General features: G+C 36.2%; 3 protein-coding genes and 1 pseudogene across 3 annotated transcripts; all 4 read right to left on the bottom strand.

Annotated features, from left to right (window-relative positions):
- Positions 1-6833: 6833 nt before the first annotated feature.
- LOC148830139 (olfactory receptor 4B13-like) lies at positions 6834-7793 on the bottom strand. Its single transcript, XM_088922071.1, has one exon. The coding sequence runs from the start codon at positions 7788-7790 to the stop codon at positions 6834-6836; it is 957 nt and encodes a 318-aa protein (XP_088778197.1). The 5' UTR covers positions 7791-7793.
- A 2709-nt stretch (positions 7794-10502) lies between these two features.
- LOC148830138 (olfactory receptor 4B13-like) lies at positions 10503-11458 on the bottom strand (annotated as a pseudogene).
- A 2985-nt stretch (positions 11459-14443) lies between these two features.
- On the bottom strand, positions 14444-15424 carry LOC148830137 (olfactory receptor 51E1-like). Its single transcript, XM_088921706.1, has one exon. It carries the CDS (start codon positions 15419-15421, stop codon positions 14444-14446), a length of 978 nt encoding a protein of 325 aa, XP_088777832.1. The 5' UTR covers positions 15422-15424.
- A 3180-nt stretch (positions 15425-18604) lies between these two features.
- On the bottom strand, positions 18605-20790 carry LOC148830136 (olfactory receptor-like protein OLF3). The gene is made up of 2 exons (XM_088921685.1): positions 19900-20790; positions 18605-18709 (listed from the first exon to the last, which is right to left on the bottom strand). The coding sequence occupies exons 1-2, from the start codon at positions 20788-20790 to the stop codon at positions 18605-18607; spliced, it is 996 nt and encodes a 331-aa protein (XP_088777811.1).
- Between the last annotated feature and the right edge of the window lie 1683 nt (positions 20791-22473).

The raw sequence follows: 22473 nt of genomic DNA, 5'->3' as shown, positions 1-22473 counted from the left end.
ATTGAGTCTACTGCTGTATGTGAAACAGAAAAGTTGGTTAGAATGGATTACATTTTAGTAAGCTGCATGTTAAAAGTAACCACTAAGATATAATTTATTAAAGCAATATGTAAGCTCAAATATTTGATTAAACTGAATGTTACTGTTTCATAAAAGCTTAAACCATTTCTATGTACAGTATAACTCAGTATGACTCAAAATTCTCTTAGAAGATTATAAAGATGATAAATGAAATTAAAGATATACATTTAAGTGGTCAATGATTCATTTCACAAAGAAAAAGAAATTAAATGGTGCTTCATCATTTCAAAGAAACATATTTAAATGTAGTTTCGTAAAAATCATATAGCACTGAAAAGAAACATTTACATCTCACAATGTCAGTTGTCTTACAGTAAATCTCCCATTAATATATAGACAAGAACAAGCTAAATTTAACTAAATTGTTTAGCTAAAGTATCATTGAAGAATTCAATTAATTTATTGACCCTTTTTTCTATAGAGATTTTGTGCCACTGCTATTCACATTTCGATTAATTAAGGATTGCAGTACTATGACTATATACAAGTGATCTTACAACTTTGCATTATTTTTTTAGCTATTAAACAGGTTAAACAGATACACAATACAAAGACATTTCTAAACTCTAGAAACAAGAGAGAAATAGTTTTTAAATTGACATTTTATTCTTCTGCTGTGATGATTATTTAGTCCATCTTTTTATTGAGTTTTGTATTAACTTTGAGAAAACAAAAGTCAAGTAATGTTATATAATATAATATTCTATAATATATAATAAATGTGAAAACTCCTATGTCCTACAGTACCAATACAGTGCAGTGCCTAATGTTTATTCTACATTGAATTTTACACTTTGTCTAGTCACAGATTCATAGTCATAGATTTTCTGTGCTAATTGTAAAAGTACACAGACTGAGAGAGAGGCAGAAACAAAGGGAGACAGATATGAGTGTAGACAAAGAACTGAACAGCACCATTTCCATTACCTGAAAGCCTGTTGGAGGAGCAGGTTTTGTGTCTAGAATAAACATATTTTCATGTGTTGTACTTATATATTTCATTTATGTTAAAAAAACACCAGATTGTTTAGATCTTGAAAATGTCTTGGGAAACTTATTACTAGGTGACATAATGATGAGCATTAAACACAACATCACTGAGGGGAAACTGTTTTACCCAGAGCTGTCAAGCTTATCCCATCAGGAAACCACTAATCATTTCAGAATAGAAAAAGTAAACACGACAACCGTGAATCTGAAATCACGAAGCTGACTTGCTTGTCTGCGTATCTCCAAATGAAGAAAATGTATACCTTTTCACATCAACATCATTGCATACAGAAGTATTAACTACATGCTTAACAAAAAAATTGATTCACTGGCATACAGTATGAGGGCATATGAGGGCTAATTTGTCCATGAATGCATTCAGTCCAAAAGAAATGAGATATAGAGATGGAAATGCTTATAACATACTTATAATATACAGAAAAATTGCAGAGCTCCTACTCTTGATCTCACCCAAATATATGCTGTGAAAATATGCTCCTTTACTAAATTAAAACGGATACTAATAGGAGTGAGTGTTCTAAAAATCCTGAAGACCTTGAGGATTACATTGACAATTTCTACAGAGTTGTGAGTGAACACGAACGTGAAGCTAAATGCTTGCATCGGGACATACTGACACAGGTTCAAGTTAGTCTGATGAGGGGCCAAGCCATGTCTGCAGCTGATGTGTTTCTGTTTGAAAAGGTGACTTCTACATCTGAAATGTTTAAATCATACCTCAATGCCAAGCTCTTCCGAGACTACAAATTACAACTTGGCTGTGAGGAAAACGTAATTCACCTCAGGATATCGTTTTGCTGCTACCAAGTTTGCTAAAAAGCATGCCCATGTTGAGATGACTAGTTCATTTTTTTTTCCGCCCTCATGTCCATATATTTTTTTTTCACTTTCCTTTGGTTTAATGAGAGTGGGATAAAGTAAATGGTCCCCTACACTAAGAGCCACATTGAAAGTTTTGAGAGGTAATTCAGGTGGGGGAAGGGGATGAGGAATTTGCAGGATGACACACTCTAGGTCATAGAGCTAATAGCTATTTTTATAATGGTTACTATGCAATGACTAGTCTCTTCCATTCATATTTAGTGTTGAGGTGGATGATTGTCACTGTGACAGGGAATGTGCAAGGTGCCGATGATGCAAGAAACCCATTTAAAATCGATACACTGTCACTAAACTATATCGGCCAATATTAGGAAGTTCAGGCTTATGGTAATTCATAAAAGAGAGGTGGGTCACCATTTTAATTTGCACAAGAACGGATTATTCTTTAAGAAGCTATTTCTTTAATAGATGTAATATGTTGCCTAAAAATGCAGATGGCTTCACTGCTGGGTTTTATCAGTATGAGACATACAAGTTTTCACGTTTATTATATATCAATATTTCTTATCGGTTCAGTTTTACAGCTTAGTCCACATCTGTAATGGGCAATTAATAATATACGGTCAACAGGTACTTCCTCTCTATCATTCAGCGAATCTTTAATGACATTAATAAATAAAAGAGGGAAAGATGACTTTTATTTGGGACCGTAGCTATCGTCCAATGAGTTTAATAAATGTGGATAATAAGATTCTGGCAAATCAATGGCAACCCAACTACATTATGTAAACCTCTGCCAAAGCTAATACATCCAAGATCGAACAGGATCTATGAAAAATATTCTTTAGACAATACAAGAAAACTCCTTAATCTGAAAGTTTCACCACGGTAACCTTACTAACCCACTACCTGCTATTTGAACATTTTGATGCAGAAAAAGCTTTCCATAAAACTGAATGGAGCTACCTTTTTAATGTACTGGAACTGTATGGTCCTAATCTTACTAAATGGTTTTAAATTTCACTGTACAGTGTACGGTAGGCTACAACCATCAATGATGATTAACAATTGCATCTAAAGTTATTTTAATTTGCATAGTGGTACTAAACAGAGATTTCTCACTTTTGCTTTTCAATTTAGCCATAAAGCACTTATTGTAGCTTTCAAAAGTGCAGATTAAAAGTACAGAGGTACAGTATATCAGAAAACTTGCATCATTAAAAGTGGAAGACATAATATTATACTGTATCTTTCAGTTGTGCAAAGTCCTTTTCAGTTGTAGTGAATGTCATTAACAGTTTTGGTAAATTATCTGCATATAAGGTTACCTGGGATAAGTCAGAATTTCTTCCTTTTAATTTTTCACGTTTTAATAGTAGTTTTGTATATCCAGTGCAACTTAAAATGGAGATACTCTGCCTTGGGTTGCAAATAAAATCTATTATTACTGGAACTAGAGATGTTATCCTTAAGGAAACATTAAATCACATTAAATCAGATGCGACTGGATGGAGGCATCTGCCTATATGTATCACCTTATGGGGCCCATACCATCATTTTAATTAATTAAATATGATCAAATTAATTAAAATGATGATACTCCCAAACATAAATTACATTATAAGAATGATGCCAGTAGTGATTAATAAAATGTTTTGACGCAGTACAGTATATATATAAAATAATTATGTCCTTTATTTGGTCAAGAAAAAAGTTGTGATTAATTTGACGCTCATTTGAGACACTAAGCACAAGAACAAGCAAAAGTGGACTCGATTTTCCTAACTTTTATCATTTCTATCTAGCCTTCGGCTCATTGCAGGTAGGGTAAGGGTTCAATCCAGGTTTGATAACAGACAAGGTAATAATTGAAAAAGATACACCCAATGCAATAGGCATTAACCTAGAAAGCCTGTAGTATGTATGCCCAGCAGTTTTTAATGATACACCTATTGCCTTACCATTTAAAATTTTTAGCTGTAATAAAAGTGCAACAGACAAATGTCTTTTAATGCATCTTTGTGTTCACAAATTAGCATAAAAAATATGTAAACAATTATATGGAGGTTTATGTGGTCCTGAATTTTTATACTAAGTGTGTCAAATAACATGTATGCTACTGTACATGTTATATACAGTTATGCTTTATAACAGGCTAACAAAAGAAAAGTATTATATATATTATATATATATTTTTAATATGGTACCTATACTGTAGATGTTATAACTCTAAATAGTTGCATATTTCTAAAATCTCTCCACTTCTTGGTGTCTATAGCCGTAGGTTTTATCCTTGGACTGCTCAGGTGATGGACGATGACAGGTAATATAGTAAGAACAAGATCCACCTGCTGCCCTTTTGCAGTTGTAATACTTATTCTGGGGTTGCGAAGGTATTACTGTATATACCAGAGAGCAGAGAGATCACAGGTGCTGAAAATGTGAACAACGAGAGTGGAAAACGGATGAGAAGAGAGAATGGCAAGGAGCAGTCATAAAGGGAGAGTTAAGAGACTGAAGATGGGCAGGGAAGGAGTGATTGGGATGGTAACAGGAAGGAATTTGAATGAGATCTGGGCAGCAATTGCGAACACATGGGAGGACTGGAGCAATGGATTTTGTATCTAGTATGCACTCTGAAAAATATTTGTGTGTGTTGTGCTTTATATATTTTATTTCTGGACAAAAAAACACAGACTTTAGTTTGGTACTTGAAAATGTCCAGGGACATGTATTGCCAGGTGACATAATGATGAACATTAAACACAACATCACAGAAGGAAAACTGTCTTAGCTAGAGCTGCCAAGAATGGATTACAATGGATCAGTGCTTCAGTAAGATGTAACTGTTTGAACTGAGGGTCATTGAGATACTGTAAGATTGATTATTATACTCATTTCAAAGCTCTTCATAATCAACATCTACCTTCCCTGTTTTGATTTAATCCACTGTTTTGTATAATCTTATATCTAAACTATTGTATGTCTGTCTTGAAATGTAAGATTTGAAACATTTGTTCATTTAAAGTTCTAGTACATGAAGCAAACATTTCATTTGAACAAAACGAAATGCAAAAAAAACTAAAAGAGACAGTGCTGTATCATCTTAAATAATTTATTGAGTTGAGAAAACAAAGTTGGAATGCAAAATATGGATCTCAGAAAGTTTATTGTGATTATTATTAAGATGAAAAAATGTTGATTACTTCACACCTACAGTGCACAGGAATTAGTGAATTTTAATACTCCACTGTATCAGATAAACACAATAAGCATATTGCACTGTACAGTATCTCAGCAAATCACAGATTATCAGATAAATACAGTATATTTATTAAAGTAATGTCAAAGTTATAATGTAGCAAGAAAGAAAATTACCAAAGTCTTTTTGGCCATTTGTTTTCCATTTGGGGTACAATGCAGGAATTGTCTGGTGTGGGGGGCGGAGCCCCGGATTAAGGAAGACGCGTTGCCGTGGAAACCACACCTGACTTGAATGAGTGAATGAACGGCAGGTGTAGAAGCGGTTTAAAACTAGCCTAAATACTTCCTGGAAAAGAGGGGAGGATGTCGCAGGACTTCAGTCCTGCTGTGGCTGCAGTGGTTAGAGGAGAAATGCGGAGGCTCTGCTATGAGAGAGCCGGGCTGAAGCAGGGCAGTAGCGGGTGTGAGACGCTACTAGTCGGGCGATGTTAGAAGGGCGTGCGGCCATGTAAAGAATGAGTGAGCAGAGACTTGATTAGCCGCTGTAGAAAGCCCGTGAGGGGCTGGAGAAGGGATTGTGAGATGAATAGCCTGCGAGGAAAAGAGTGAAAGCGTCAGTCTGTGAGGAGACTGACGGAAGAAACGGAGCTTTATGAGATCATCAAAAGATTTAAAGGGGACAGCATCCTGTAGGGTGTGAAAGCAGGGCTGGCGTGTCCGCTTTATGAGCAAGTTAGTGTGTGTGGACCAGAGTGGGTTGTGTGGTAGAGGGACCCTCCCCCTAGCAATACATTGGTATCGGGGAAGTGAGTAGGGTCTAGCTACACCCACTGGGAGATAGTGCAGTGGTGGCTGGGCATGATGTGAGGTGCGCTGGCAGCTGTGAGTTCACAACACCAGGGGGTAAGAGTGAGATGCCAGAGGGGTTGTGAGTGTGTGTGTGTTAGAGAGGGACAGTGTGTTGGGTCTTGGCACGGTGTGTAGTGCCGAAGAGACTCGGTGATGTAGGTAGTGTTTGTGCAAGCCAACCTGGTGGTGCTGGGAAGAGAACGTCAAGGGTGGAGGCAGACCTGGGAGTCTGAGGTACTGGTTGAGTGTGAAACAGTGACCTAATGGAGTAGGAGCAGGAGGCTCTGCGTTGGTGTCTGGGAGCAGGAGGTTCCTAGCAGTGAGGACAACAGGGTGAACTTGAGACTCTAAAGTCAAAGGGCTCCAGAAGTAATGTTGAGTCATGTATCCTGTTACCCTGATAAGGGAGTCAGTGTGATCACCGCTTTTTGAGGAGAGTGCATGTAAGATAAAGAAAAGGAGCCCAAAAGAGCTTATAAAGGGGTGTGATGGGAGAATGGGAGCCTGACCATGCCCAATGCGGTGCCAACTACCCCCATGGCACCACGCATTACAGAAACAAGAGATGGAGAGAATCCCCCTATCTGTTTGCATTATCAGCATTAGTGTGTGTCCCAATATATGGATTGTTCTGTAAAAGAGGTGGTGACCTTCAGATTTAAATGGAAAACCGATCTCTTGGCTCTCTGTGGTCCTTAAAAATCCCAGGGTGTTTCTTGAAAAGTGATTAGTCATCACTAACTTTATTTAAAACCGATATCAGGTGTGTACTACAGAAGAAATAACACTCAAGTTGCCTCATTTTTTTTTCTCACCTTTGGAGAAAGGAATAAAAAAATCAGTATTTTGCTAAATTTATTTTACATTTAGATAGTTGTACTGTCTGACTGAGGAGCAAATTTTCTCATGCATAAGAACTTTTTAAATGTTGCTCTTATTTTTGTTATTCTTACCCCATAAATAACAGGATTGAGGAAAGGTGGACATATTAAGAAGTACAGTGATAGTGCTGCACGAACCTCATTGGGAATGTGACTCATATTAAATCTGTTTTGAATTGTTTCAAAGAGACATCCAATTGAAAAGTTTACAAGAGATACTAAATGGGTGCTGCAGGTATTGAAAGCTTTAATCTGGGATTGTCTGGGTGAATTTAAGCAGATCTTAAGAATTTTTGCATAGGAATAGAAAATTAGGAGTAAAGGCAGACCTATACCCAAAATGGTTCCAAACAGGCCATAAGTATTATTAACAGTAGTGTCAGTACAGGCAAGCTTCACTATTGAATAGTTATCACAATAAACCTTCTCTATGATGTTGCCACATAATGGTAGGTGCACAGTAAGGGTGAGATTGATGGCAAATCTAACCATAGAGAAGAGCCAGATAAATATAAGAAACACACATGCTTTGTTTAGAGTCATGATTCTGTTGTAGTGCAATGGGTAGCAGATGGACACATACCTGTCATAAGACATCAAAGCTAAATCTGAAAACTCTATAGATCCATATGAGTGCAAGCAAAAAATTTGAATAAAACAGTTCAATTTAGAAATGTCATGGAAATCTGACAAGATGTTGACTAAAAGTGAAGGGAAGAGAGCTGTGCTTCCATACAATTCATTTGCAGACAGAGCACACAAAAAGAAATACATGGGCTCATGCAGGGTCCTCTCCACTGAGATCACGGCTATAAGAAGTGAGTTTGCAACAATAATGCCAACATACAATACTAGTGTAATGGTGAAGCAGAAGTATCTAATCTGCCCAATTTCTCCATATGCAGACAGTATGAATGATGTGTTGTGAGATGAGTTCTCCATGATCTTCAGACTTGAGTCCGCTGCTGTGAGAGAAGCAGAAAAGTTGAGTTCAATGGAACATGTTCATTAAGCTGCTTGGGTGTTCAAAAATCATACGCTGCCGCCTTCCCTGTTTTGATTCAATTGAATGTAGCTGTTTTGTACAATCCTACAACACGTCTACAATATGTAATAATGACTATTAAATAATTATTTAATTAAGTAATTATAGATATTCTACGACAACTAAAGATTAATTAAAGATATATATTAAAGCAATTAAAGACGTATTTTACTGGACAATGACTCATTTAAAAAATACAACACAAAGAGGTGTTCCATAATTTCAAAGTAATAAATATACAGGTAAACATATCGTCTGAAAAACAGACAGAAAAAGAAACATTTAAGACAACTGTCTTTGTTAAGTCTCCTATTAATACTGTATTTAGACATGGCAAAGTTAAATTTAACAAAATGATTTAGTTGAACTATCATTAATGCATTTAATATATATACCTTAACCCCTACAAAGATCACTGCTACTCACATAATGGTCAAATAACAACCTTTACATGTCTGATGAACTTCAACACTATGAATGTATATAAGGCATCATAGTCATCAAGCTTCATATTTTCACAGTCACCGATTTTCTGTACTAATTGTAAAAAGTACACAGACAGAGAGAGGCAGAAACAGAGGGCAAAACTTTAAAAGAGTAGCCTGATAAGAGAACATTACCTGCGAGGCTGTTGGAGCAGAAGGTTTCGTATCTAGCATGCATTTTGAAAAATATTTGCGTGTGTTGTGCTTTATATACTTCATTTCTGGACAAGAAAACACCAACTGTAATTAGTTTGGTATTTAAAAATGTCCAGGGAAATTTATTGCCAGGTGACAAAATGATGAACAATTAATACAACATCACAGAAGGAAAACTGTTTTACTTAGAGCTCCCCAGAATATTACATTACTAAACCACTAATCATTCATTACAGGAAATCAGAAAACGACAAACGAGACTGCTGTGATTCTTAAATCACAAAGCTGATTTGTTTTTCAACAAATCTCAAATATGACCATCTTTACATCATTTTGCACAGACATATTTGCTCTATGTTTAATACAAATGTGACTCACTTGCATGTCAGAACTTATTTAGCCATGGATGTATAAAAATCCAAAACAATTAGATATTTAAATAATAATATTTCTAATGTACTTTGTAGAATATTGAAAGAGACTCCATGAACATTTTATTTCATCCAGTACTTGCCTCATCTGTAACTTTTGGATTCACTTAGAACACACACAAAAGATCATGCTCTATAATGGATTATGAGGTCATTAAGTTTTATACCAAGTGTATCAATTAACATTTATGTTACTTTACATGCTATATACAATTATGTTTCATGACATACTAATAAAAGATAAGATTTTAAGCAACTACCGTTAAAATGTTTTCTAAAGATGTTTTAACTGTAAATAGTATAATAAAACGCATGCCTCTGGAATATCTTTAAGCAATTTTAACTGGCATGTAAACTGAGGTATTACCCAGGTAGTGTGTAAGCACGAATATCTTGCTTATAATGAATAAGTGCAGTTGGCAAGTTACATAACCAGACTGAGAAATTAAAATATCAGTGCAATAAAGTGTAAAATGGTGTAAAAGAGCAGCAGGAGAAAAGAATGAGGACATTGTACCTATTACATCATCTTCTGTTCCAGAAACCTTGGGGTCATGATCTGTTGTTTACCTTCACCAAACCAGTGAGTCCAGTGATCATCTTTGGTCAGGGGTTAAACTAGGACATTAAGGCGAGAATCCTACATTCTGCTGTCAGATCAGTCAGTCAGGGAAGCTGCGTACTGCCTACAAACAACATGCAGAGTTCAAATGATGCTTTCTGAATTCTTTACTATAACTCATATGCTCTTTTGATTGCTTCTTGTCTCCTCATCTGCTCTCAGCTTTCTAGAAACCTCCACTTCTTGGTGTTTATATCAGCGAACCAATTAATTATTATCCTTGGCTGGTCAGGTGATGGATGGTGACAGGTTATATACAGTAGTAAGAACAAGATTCACCTGCTGCCCTTTTGCACTTGTAATACTTATTCTGGGTTTGCAAAGGTATTTTATACCAAAAATTATATACTGTATGTACAGTAATAGAGAGATGAGTGATCACAGGTGCGGCACAACACATGAGCTTCAAGCATGTAATGAAATGCACTCAGAATCTGAACAATTCTGATTTCTGTGAGTAGCTCATTTCATCAAGCAGGAGGGAAGGTGAAGAATGAAAGGGATCTGGAAGTGTGAATAAGGAGAGGGGGTACAGAAAGTCTGTAGAAACAGGAGGAGAAAGAAGCATATAAGGAGAGATAAGAGATTGAAGCTGGGCAGAAGAGTGATTGTAAAAGCGATAGGAAGTTTTGGAATTCTGAATAAGGTGTAGGCAGCAATTGGGAACAAGTTATAGGACTGGAGCAACAGAGTAGAAAGAGAAAAGTGAGGAACAGAAAGTTGAAGCTGAGCAGCAGAATTCGGGATTAATTTGACAGAGTTGGCTCTGGGCCTTGTCAGCTGAGAGATTCAACATGCCATAGGAACATGCCAGAGCAGATGAAATAAATAAAAATGTGGTTTTACATTTTCTCATCTCATTTGAAAGAGGAAGAAAAACAATATTATGTTTTGCAAAATTAATTTATCTTTATATTAGTTGTGCTGCCTCAATGAGGATTTAATTTTCTCATAGATATCAATTTTTTAAATGAGGTTCTTATTTTTGTTATTCGTACTCCATAAATAATTGGATTGAGGAGAGGTGGAAATATCAAGAAGTACAGAGATAAAGGTATACGAACCTCATAGGGAATGTGACTCATATTAAGTCTACTTTGAATAACCTCAAGGAGACATCCCACTGAAAAGTTTACAAGAGATACTAAATGGGTGCTGCAGGTATTGAAAGCTTTAATCTGGGATTGTCTGGGTGAAGTTAAGCAGATCCTAAGAATTTTTGCATAAGAATAAAAAATGATCAGCAAAGGCAGACCTATAGACAAAAATGTACCAAACAGCCCATAAATGTTATTAAGAGTAGTGTCAGCACAGGCAAGCTTGACTAGTGAATAGTTATCACAATAAACCTTCTCTATGATGTTACCACATAATGGTAGGCGCACACTTAGGATGAGAGTGATACCAAATCTAACCATAGAGAAGAGCCAGATAAATATAAGAAACACACCTGCTTTTATAGGAGTCATGATTCTGTTGTAGTGCAACGGGTAACAGATGGACACATACCTGTCATAAGACATCACGGCTAAGTCTAAAAACTCTATTAATCCATATGTGTACAAACAAAAGATCTGCGCAATACATTTACCTTTAGAAATTTCTTTGAGCTCTGTCAAAATGTTGACTAAAAGTGAAGGGAAGAGAGCTGTGCTTCCATACAATTCATTTGCAGACAGAGCACACAAAAAGAAATACATGGGTTCATGCAGGGTCCTTTCCACAGCGATCACTGCTATAAGAAGTGAGTTGGCAACAATAATGCCAACATACACTACTAGAGTAATGGTGAAGTAGAAGTATCTAATCTGTCCAATTTCTCCAAACGCAGCCAGTATGAATGATGTGATATGAGATGAGTTCTCCATGGTCTTCAGCTTTGGGAGGAACAGAAAGATTTATTACAATGGAGCAAATTTTAATAAACTGCATGGTGTTTATGAGGTTCACTGAGATAGTATTTGCTTATTAAACATACTTGCAAACTATTATTGCTATTAACTACTGTAGACACCGTTGTTATTCTCTATGTAGTTGTTATAATCCCAAGTGTCTAGGGTTAAAGGGGTGTAACATTTAGGATAATTTTGGGATGCAGGTGAGGGACTTAGGAAGCGTGACAACAACGGTTGGTGCCAAAAGTAATTATTTTAAGGTGAATAAGTGACTGATACGTAATATACGACACAATAACACACAGGTAGAGGGAACTAGAGAGGTACCAAAGAAAAGAAAACAACAAACAAAATGGAAGTGGCTACGAAAGGGAGGGAAAGCTGACCTAACTACAAAAGAAAACCCGAAACACACTTCGGCATCTTTAAACGCCCTAGCTAACCTTCACTCACTACCCAAAACCATACAAAACAAACGACACTCACCCATACTAAACTAGTGTTACTAATAAAGAGATCAACAACGTGTGCAGAACGTAACCGACAACTTTTACTAACTCTTAACACAAAAGTTTACACAAATACACAAGTGAACTACGAATACCAATAAGGGAAAACAAGAGTAGACACAAGTAACAGGGTTCAAAAGAACACAGAGGTTGATATAACACGTTAGGGCAAGGTAATGGCGAAACAAGGATAAACAAACAAACGAAAAGTACGAGGAGACGAACATAAACCAACAAACCAACAAAGCCATAGCTATACGAAAACACACGCACGAAGCGAAAGGAAGCCAAAGCAAAAACAAAAGCTAAATGAAGCTGAGCCAAGCAGGACCGAAGTCAAACGAAAGGCCCCTTCCTTCTGAAAACCTCCAACTTATATACTAAATGAGCTGAGTTCTGATTGGTCGAAAAACTGATTGATGATGACGTCATATGGAAACAATGGTGTAATAATGGACCAATGGGGGAGGGAGAACAATCAAGGTCAGGGAGTGTGGAACATAGCAACAAAACACACATGGACCACACACTGGGACGTAACAGTAGTATTGCAATTGAGTGCTCGTATTCTATACTATCTTTAATAAGAAGTGTAATACTACATCTCTTGAATCACTCACTTATGCTTACATTGTATGACAGGCTCTTTTAAAGAGCTGTTTAATGTTCTACTACATTAAGATAATATTTCACATGACAGAAACACAAAACAAAAGAAGGCATTGATCCATAATTAATTATGAAAGAACATCATAATTAAAAATGATGGATTTGACAAAGATAACTCTCTGTCTTCCATAAAGAAATAAAGGTACTTAATTAATCTACATTATCCACACTGCATTGCACTCACAGCTTAGTCCTGTATACAGTCACAGAATATCTGGTCTAACTGTAAAAAGTACGCAGACTGAGTCAGATGAAGAGACCAAGGTAGTACATGGGTTAAAGAAACAAGAAAACACCATTTACCTTTACCTTTTGACCAAGAAGCTTTTGTGTCCAGAGTCTGCATTGAGAAGTATTCCACGTGTTGTGCTTATATACTTCATTCCTGAACAACAAACCACACTTATAATTGGTTTGTTGAAATGAAAATGTCCAGGGAAACCCGTTATGACAGGTGACGTAATGATGACCACGGTGCACAATGTCACTGCTGGGGAATTGTTATACCCAGTTGTGTAAAGAGTATTCATGAAGGAATTTTGGAGAAATTTAGAAGGCTGAATATTTGTTTGCTATTACCAATTGTTCAGGTGCAGTTTGTATATAAGGACACATTTTATCAGCATGATGTTTAATCCATAAAACTAGACCTGGATTCAAAATTTTTGTTATAATTTACAAATATGTTTTATTTATGCGCACATATGTACGCTTTATGAAGCAGTTTTATACAGTACATTATAGTTACAAATCTAATTCAATAAGCAAATCATACAGTATGTTAAATAACTTGTAACCGGTAAATGCTTTTATTGCTGTTTATTTTCTGAGCTATTCTTTTCAATGATCAGTGCTAGAAACTGGAATCATATAAACAATATTGCAACAACCACAGAGCCTATAAGACTAGCAACAGTCTGCTGTATATGTCTTTAATCGAACTATATAATCTACAGTACAATACAAGTAAAACAATGTAGTCGAGATATGGCCAATATTTTTCATAAGTACTCTGTATGAGTGATGTGATTTGATGTAAGATGTGTTCCTCATTTCAAATATGAGATCTTTAGTTCTGAATTAACAGTGTAGAAAGCAGACAATTATTTTTCTGCACTGGCGTGTATGTTTCTGTGGTAAACACATGGAAAGTTATGTACTGTAGAAGCTCCATTAGGGGTGTGTCAGAAGCTTCTTCATTCTTTATCACAATGCAGCCTCTCTTCAGAACCGAATCATGGAACTGAATCAAACAGGGTTGGGGAAAAATCTGCAGGGAGCACTTCTTTGCTCAAATGGACCAGATGGACTGAGACTGTATGAGAATGAAAACAATAATAAAACAGTACTCAGCCATTCTCTCACTCATCTTGCCCCTCTTGAACAACACCTGTTCAAACTCAGTGTCTTTACATATAATGCCATTAAAGTGATTTGTATGTGTCTGTTGGAAACTATTTTAAGATACTAGCTAAGCAGGACTTGGGTTCACAGCTAGATAGAGGGTCATTTCTATGCATGTAGTAATTATTCAAAAATAAGGTTTATTATGTGACATACCATACTACAGACTGAGAGACAAGTGACATCATTTTAGAAGAAACAATGAAACAAGTGACAGAGTAAGTATATAACCAGCAGACCTTTAATAGTGCAATTATCTTCAGTCTGTAACAAGTCAAAGTTTATAGAACTAATTTGGATACTAGTAGTACTAGTAATGCATGTTTCATGTTAGGCAAGCTAAAATCTGTTAGAAAAAAAATACAGTGTACCAGAAAAATTAATTTAGGGGATTACATTTGATCCTCTTCTGTGTTTCAGTCACAGGGATCCCTATCTTTTCACATAGCATTATTTTTAATCTGCTCTTTATGGCTTGAGTCCTTACTCCATAGATAATAGGGTTCAGAAGAGGAGGAAATATTAAAAAGTAAACTGATAATATTACACGAGCCATGTAAGGCACGTGACTCATGTTAAATCTGCTTTGGATTAGTTCAAATGCACAACCAGCTGCAAAGTTTAGCAGGGTCACTAGATGGGGAATACAGGTGTTCAGCGCCTTAATGCTCGAATCTCTAGAGGATTTCAGGCAAATCGAAAGAATCTTTATATATGAATAAAGGATAATGAGGCTTTGAAAAACGATGCAAACAATTATTAACATTATTCCAAATATATTATTTATGGTAGTGTCAACACAGGCGAGTTTGATCAATGAATAATTGTCGCAGTACACCTTGTTGATGACCCAGTTACACAAGGGTAGCTGAATACAGTACAAGAAGAAAACACTAAAAATAGCAAATGGAAACAGCCAGGTCAACAAAATAAGCTTATGAACTTTTGATGGTGACATGATCATATTGTATTGTAAAGGATAGCAAATAGACAGGTATCTATCGTAACCCATCACTGCTAAACTTGTCAGCTCCACAATCGCATATGTGTACAAACAAAAGATCTGCATCAGACAATGAACTCTAGAAATTGTATAGTTTCCTGATGCAATGTTGAACAACAAAGATGGAAACAAGCCAGTGCTTCCATACAGTCCATTGACTGCCAAACTGCAGAGTAAAAAGTACTGGGGCTCATGCAGACTCCTGTTTGCATAGATCACATATACCAGCAATATATTAGCACAGATGATCACAAGATACAACAGCAGTAAAACTGTAAAAGCTAAATATCTCAGGTCTCCCATGTCACTATATGCAGCCAATATGAATGATGTCCCATCTGATGTATTTGGCATGGCTCGAAGTCACCTGTGAGAACAGGAATTATTGCAAACGTTAAAAAATATCTCTTTACAATGACTAAATGCATGAAAGATTTTTGATACTGGTGCCTGTAAAGCAACATTTTAACCATGAAATAATTCATGCTAAGATGATAGATTTACACATGTTCATAAAACAATTAGCTAATCTGATTACAGTGCAATATACCATGTTCCCATATGGCTGTATTAAAAATGATTAAAGTTATTGTTTTAGTGTTATACTTATTTTGCAAATTAAATATTTTACATGCATTAAAAATAGTCTATTGTCCTTACAGCCATGCTTCACAAGCTGTGAATTACAGTACTATGTCAGTAGTTATATTGGTGCTTTGCAACGTGGCAAAATTCCAAACAGGCAAAGAAAATTCTTATTTAGTTAATAAATGGGAAATTCTAAATTGTTTATTTCCTCAGAGAAATGATTAATGACCATTGTTTCTTCACTATAATGCATATTTGTTGTTTTAAGAATTAATTTTACAAATCAGAAATGAATACTTTACAAGATTACAATATTAAAGCTTTCATCCCAGTTCAGACTGATGTAAAACCTGAAACAAAGAAAGCATTGCAAGGTAATATTGATTCATATTAGACATAAAAGGATTAGCAGAAACAAAGGCATTACACAGAGCCCTTTTCACTCTTCCAAAAACCGAAAGCACACACCAGGCAAATGAGTCTTCCCACTGTTCCAAAATCCTGGCTCTACACTAAGTGACAGAGCCTTCTCAGTCTACCAAAGAGCTGTACCACAGAAGAGATTGGCATGTCTGTAGCACCTACTGACCACATCAGAGGCTCTGCTACTACTGACACTTACAATATGGATAGCAGACAGTACCTATCCCCAGGATGCAATGGTGATCCATTGTAAGGCCACAGAGAAAGGAACCCTTTGGTGTTGCAATCAAATCCAGCAAGCATGTCTTTGAGAAGTAGTAGAGAGACAAAACACTAGCCAGGAACCCTCATGACTAAAGGGAGAACATGCATTCAGACAATTTCCCAGTTCCCAGTTCTGGGAAATTAAAATGTAAGACATTGTCATCAAGACCAAGAACACAAGGACTTTTTTGTCTGCATAATTAACTAATTATACAGTAATCATATAATAAAAGATCTTTGAAGATCCTCTTTAGTGCACACAGTAAATATATTGTAACTATTCCATCCTCTAGTAATAGTTCAATAATAGAAATGTCTGCATCAGAAGGTAAGCAGCTTACATGGGTAGAATGTTTTTGTTTTAATTTGTGTTGTCCTTTCAGTTTTTTAGGCAAGGTAAAATGAAGCAGCTTTTGTACAAGTTCATGCAGAACATTCATGATCTTCAGCTCTTTTAAACTGTACATATGTAGGGGGAATTGTGTCCTATGATGTCAAATCAAATGCACATGAAAACATGAAGGTAATTGCTGTGTGTGCTGCTAATTACCAACACCTGTGCAAATCACTTGAGCTTTTCTGCTCTGTGGAGCCTATTCCAAAAAAATACTCCCTTGAATGTTACCTTAACAGATATGCTGCATTGTAGGCTTTCAACTGAAGTTACTAAAATACCTGTGTGTGGGATGTTGGAAATTCCACCTACTGTACACTTTATATATTTTCAAATTTAGTGCTTGTTATCTTTCAGAGTTTGATGCAGTCTTTCCAAAGCATACCTGTATATAGTTAATGATATCAGATCTTCAGATTTAGATATGGAATTACCCATTTTGCTATTGGTTGTTAGCTCTCTATTACAATGGAGCCTCCTGAATAGTAGTCATTATTTAAGAAATAATTTTTGGCAAAGATACTAGAATGGGTCTTCATTGTTCTGTGACAAGATGATTTCTCTGCAAATAATCCACATAAACCATTTCAGTTTGATTTTTGATCTACAGTTTACATCTACAGTTTCGATCTGTATGTGTAGTACAGAAACAGGTCTTCTTAGTTCTACTAATGATTCACTAATGTCTACTAATTGAAATTACGTTGTTCAAATCATAATTCAAATCAATCATCGTTCTTCCTCCACATCTGACATCCTGCACAGCTCCTTTCTAAAACCGGCTCCTATTTTTTTACTACTTGGTCAAATTCTTCAGTAATTTGGGAGGCATACTCAGACTTGCTTCCATCTCAAACAATATGTATCAAAAACATAATTTTTCTATAATCTGTCAATGTTGAAAAGTCTTCTGGCAAGCAACAGTATAATGGCTTTTTCCATTGAAAACCTAAAATGGATTATTATTATTATTAAGTTATTCAATTAATGAAAATTAATGTTCTTCAGTTTCACTGACTTGTTCTTTTTGACCTCTCAAAGCTTCAATATTACATTTTGAAATCACTCAGAAAAGGAATTTGATTCCATGTAGAAAACTTTATCACCAATAATTACAGTCCAATATTGCTTTAGTTACAATTTAGGCCCTGAACCAGGACTTTACTGTCTATACTTACAAAACTATTACAGAGTGTTTAAGAGGGCATTATTTCAAGTAGAAATTGCTTCTAGAGGTCTGTGTCACGTGTGAATACTGAAAGGTTACAATTAGAGTAAGCATTATTAAATATATATATATGTTTTGTACAAGAGCAGAATTGCAATCTCAGCTGCAGTGTAAATATTTCATTGGAGATGAATGTGTAGCTGTTGGCTCTTAGTAAGAGAAAATGACCCGTTTTGTTTTATGTTTTAAAAGTTCAGTTTCTGATGTTTAATTTGAACTTGTTGATAGTTTATTATTTTTTTTAGTTTAAATAATTTTTTTTCTTTTTTGCTTTCTAATATAATGTTTAATTTATTTTCTATTTCTGTGTTTCAAAATGAATTGATTTTAGCCGTGTTTGAAATTATGCCTGCTAAGGAGGATTCTGTACTATATGAGGAAGAAGATAAATCCTTGCACTCCACTCAAAGGGCAGTGTGCAGCTCCACCTGGATGATGCGACAGCAGCCATAGTGCATTAGTATGCTCACCACACATCAATGGAGAGGAGAACAGAGTGATGAAGCCAATTCTTAGATGGGGATCAATAAGAGGCCATGATTGGTAAAGACCAAGGGGGGCAGGACACCAGGGTAACACCTACTCTTTTTGAGAAGAGCCCTGGGATTTTTAATGACCACAGAGTCACAGAGTGTACCCATCACCATACTGGGGCATTAGGACCCACACAGACCACAGTGTGAGCACACCCTACTGGCCCCACTAATATGTCTTCCAGCAGCAACCTTAGTTTTTCCCAGGAGGTCTCCCGTCCAGGTACTGACCAGGCTCACACATGCTGAGCTTCAGTGGAATGCCAGTTGTGAGCTGCAGGGTGATATGGCTTCTGGTATAAGATGTTCATCTGGGTGATTGTTGCTGATGTATTAGTTTAAAATTATTCAGTATGATTTTTTACAATATGAGCTCAGGCTTCAGGAGGTTTTTTCTGAAGAGTCGTCAGTTTTTTAATTTAAGAATAAGTCTAGTAGGAATAATCCTTTGTTGCTAGAGAAGGTGCCAGGCCTCAAAACCACCATGGACAACTGCCACATAATGCCAGACAGGCAGACAAAGTTTCTAGGCCTTCATCTTGGAAGACAGTACATAATAATTGATTAAGTAATAGGTTTATTCTATGCTGAAAAAAAGAAGAAAGAGAACACAACGTTTCGGCCGTGGAGCCTTCTTCAGGTGTGAGAGAGACAGGGTAGTAGGCAAAGGTAAAGTAGCGGGAGAACAAAGGTTGGGAGGGAGGAGGAGTGAGAGGCGGGAGTAGGGGACAGAAAGAGAGGCCAATCAAGAGGTGTGAAGTCAGAATGGGTGCAAAGAGGTGTGAAATGAAACTTCCAATGAATGGAGAAAATTATTGTTAATCAATTTTATTAGGAAATACATGTGACATTTTAATTTAGAATCAACAATCAATTTTGTATATCTTTCAAAATTAAAAATAGTATTCCTTAGATGTAAACAATCATGCCCAAACATTGCATTTATCTACTGCCTTTTGATAAGAAAAAGTAATTTTCATATTATACTTTCAACCCACATGTAACATTATTGAAACCTTGTAATTTACCATACTCTGAATTATCAGACTGTTCAATGTATTTTCTTAGGCAAGAATCAGTCTCAAATTGGTACTTCTTTAAAAATAATAATGGAAGCATTCCGTGCAGAAAAAGCAGATCTTAAAAAAGATCAAAAGATACAATTAAGTATTGCTAATCTGCAAAGAAACTGAGCTAGCAAGGGTGGTTGGGTTAAAGGTGGTGGTGGCAGAGGGAAACATTGCTCCTTCTGCAATCCCTCTTGTACTCTGGTACTCACCCCTGCCTGGTCATTCATCCTCCAGAATTAGTTTTAAGTGTCTATAACATTTCTTTTCTCCATCTTCTTTTCTAGTAAAAAAATTGTAATCTTGTTTGGATGTAATATTTTTCTAACCTTGACCCTTATAGCCTGAATACTTATCCCGTAAATGACAGGGTTTAGCATGGGAGGAATTATCAAGAAGTAGAGAGACAGTAATATACGCACTCCATGAGGTACATGGCTCATGCTGAATCTGGTCTGATACAGCTCAAATAAAGCACCAACAGAATAGTTCAGCAATGCTAGCAAGTGAGGAGAGCAGGTTTTCAGTGCTTTAATTTTTGACTCTCTTGAAGAATGTAGGCAGATTCTTAGAATTTGTGTGTATGAATAAAGGATCATTAAGAGTTGAGGGAGAGTAAAAATAATTATTGATATTTGCCCAGCAATATTATAGAGGGTTGTATCTACACAAGAGAGTTTAACTAATGAATAGTTCAAACAGTACAACCTCTCTATGACCCTGCCACACAGGGGCAGCTGTAGGGTTCCAATGAAAAAGATGCTGAAAGACAGAATTGGATAAACACATGAAAAAATAATAAGTTTATAAAACCTTGAAGGGGACATGATGCTGTTGTAGTGTAATGGGCGACAGATAGCGACATACCTGTCATAGGCCATCAGTGCCAAAATGGTAAATTCAGCATTTCCGTATGTGTGTAAACAGAAGACCTGTGCTAGGCAACAAGCACGGGACACCTCTCGAACCTGCGACAACATGTTACCCATGAGCGAGGGCAAGAGAGCAGTGCTGCCATACAATCCATTAAACACTAAGGTGCAAAGAAAAAAAAACATGGGCTCGTGCAGGCTTCTCTCCACAAAGATCACTGCTATAAGAACTAAGTTGCCAAAAACAATTATGACATAAGATAAAAGAAAAATGGCAACATAGAAGTATTTAAGATCTTCCATTTCTGTATAAGCAGCCAATATGAATGACGTCACTTGGGATGAGTTTTCCATGATCATCTGTGAAAATGTTGCGGAGTATACTGTAGGGAACACAACAACATTGTTTTATTACATTTATTTTGTAAACACAAAAGTGTTTTATTACGTTAACACTTTGTTGCTTATCACGATGATTAAATAGATTTAATCAAATTTACTTTGAAATTGCAATGTCTTTTCCTCCCTAAACATAAATCAGTCATTTGCTAATTAAAAGCCATAGATTTGTTCACAAATCTGTATGATGGAGTATCATATACTGTACATCAGCTGTTATGGGAGCACCTGGAGTATCCCCACCTGGATACCTCCCAGCCAATCATAGTGGTTCTTCATCCGTCATACACTATTCCCTTGGTGCTCCTGATCACAATGAACAAGTGGATTTCAACTAATGTCCAGAATGTTGTACCATCACAGAGTGTGGGGTGAAAAACACCTGGCAGTTATTCTTTCTAGAAGAGTTATTCATCACTATAATTATTAATAACAAAATCTAAAAGGTATCCCATGGTTTTCAGAATTGCTCACAATATTGTAGAGGAACCTATGGATTATATCAATAATTATTAGAACTGCCATTTAAAGTTCCTGTCTTTGTTCTCAGTTGAAAAACTAAAGACAAGGCAGAGAAACGTGCCAGGAGTGGTTGTCGTTATGCACAGGACTCTTGAATTGCCTCCACATCACCTGTCATATTAGCAACAATAAACTGAAAAGTACTCATAAGGAAATTTGCTGTGAATCAATAATCAATTGATTATTGCAGCATGTATTCCTCACAATAATGACAAGTGTAAAGCTTTAATTTATTGAGTCATTCAGGAACGTCTGTAACACTTAATTACCTTTATGCTTACAAGGTATCACAATGTATCTTTTAAAAATATATATTTATTTTAAAAGAAACTTAGATATGATTTAGCAGATCAGATTTTAGTACAGTAGGGAACCACACATGTGGTCAAGGATTCTGTTTTTGTATGTGTAGTATCTCCTCATTGGAAGCACCAAGATGTTGCTGTTACAACAGACCACTGCATACTTACAGTACAAAACAGAAGCAAAATTGAAACAGTGATTACATTTCGGATAAATAGAAAAATAAACATCTGAGGAGTTTAATATTCTGGTGTAATGAAATATGACATTGCTCTCCAATACACTAGTATCCAGTCCAGGAAAGGAGAAGCCATGATCTCTCAGTCCTGCCTTGCACACTAGGTTTCTGCAATGGGCTTTGAGTTACTGAAACTCTTATCTGGACAAGCAGCTTTCTGACAATGGAAGAAATATTACACTCACCTTTCTAAGCTAGGAATGGCTTCCTTTGAGCTAAAGAATCACTAAAACTGTCAGACCTGTGATTTCCTCAGCCTCATTGAGGATATCCAGAATGCTCTAGGAAATTGTGTTTGGTTCCAAAGACATGTCCCTGCAATGGTCATTAAAACACAAGCCTTACTCGAACTGCCATTTCACAATGCTGCAACTGTCTAATCTTCTAACTCTACTTCTTCCATCTATAAAGTCAAAATAGGAAGACACAGACCCATTTATTAATTTTGATGCTTAAAATTCCCCAAGAAAGTATGGTCCCGTGTGACTTTAAAAAGCCATTACCTTTCATGTATGTTAATGATGTCAATTCATTTTTTGCTCTTAGGGACACAGCACTGTTAATTAGCTTTCTGT

Source organism: Atractosteus spatula, chromosome 7 (assembly GCF_055471065.1).
Source record: "Atractosteus spatula isolate fAtrSpa1 chromosome 7, fAtrSpa1.hap1, whole genome shotgun sequence".
Taxonomy (NCBI): domain Eukaryota; kingdom Metazoa; phylum Chordata; class Actinopteri; order Semionotiformes; family Lepisosteidae; genus Atractosteus; species Atractosteus spatula.
Note: the sequence above shows the minus strand (reverse complement) of the source record. Positions and strands in the feature narration are given on the sequence as shown.

What these genes read in the sequence shown, in the direction of transcription:
- LOC148830137 (XM_088921706.1), bottom strand. Translation starts at nt 15,421, where the DNA reads ATGCCAAATACATCAGATGGGACATCATTCATATTGGCTGCATATAGT.
- LOC148830136 (XM_088921685.1), bottom strand. Translation starts at nt 20,790, where the DNA reads ATGGAAAACTCATCCCAAGTGACGTCATTCATATTGGCTGCTTATACA. An exon ending in TAAGTATTCAGGCTATAAGG is followed by an intron (nt 18,710 to 19,899) that starts GTCAAGGTTAGA and finishes CCTGGACGGGAG; the next exon opens with ACCTCCTGGGAAAAACTAAG.
- LOC148830139 (XM_088922071.1), bottom strand. Translation starts at nt 7,790, where the DNA reads ATGGAGAACTCATCTCACAACACATCATTCATACTGTCTGCATATGGA.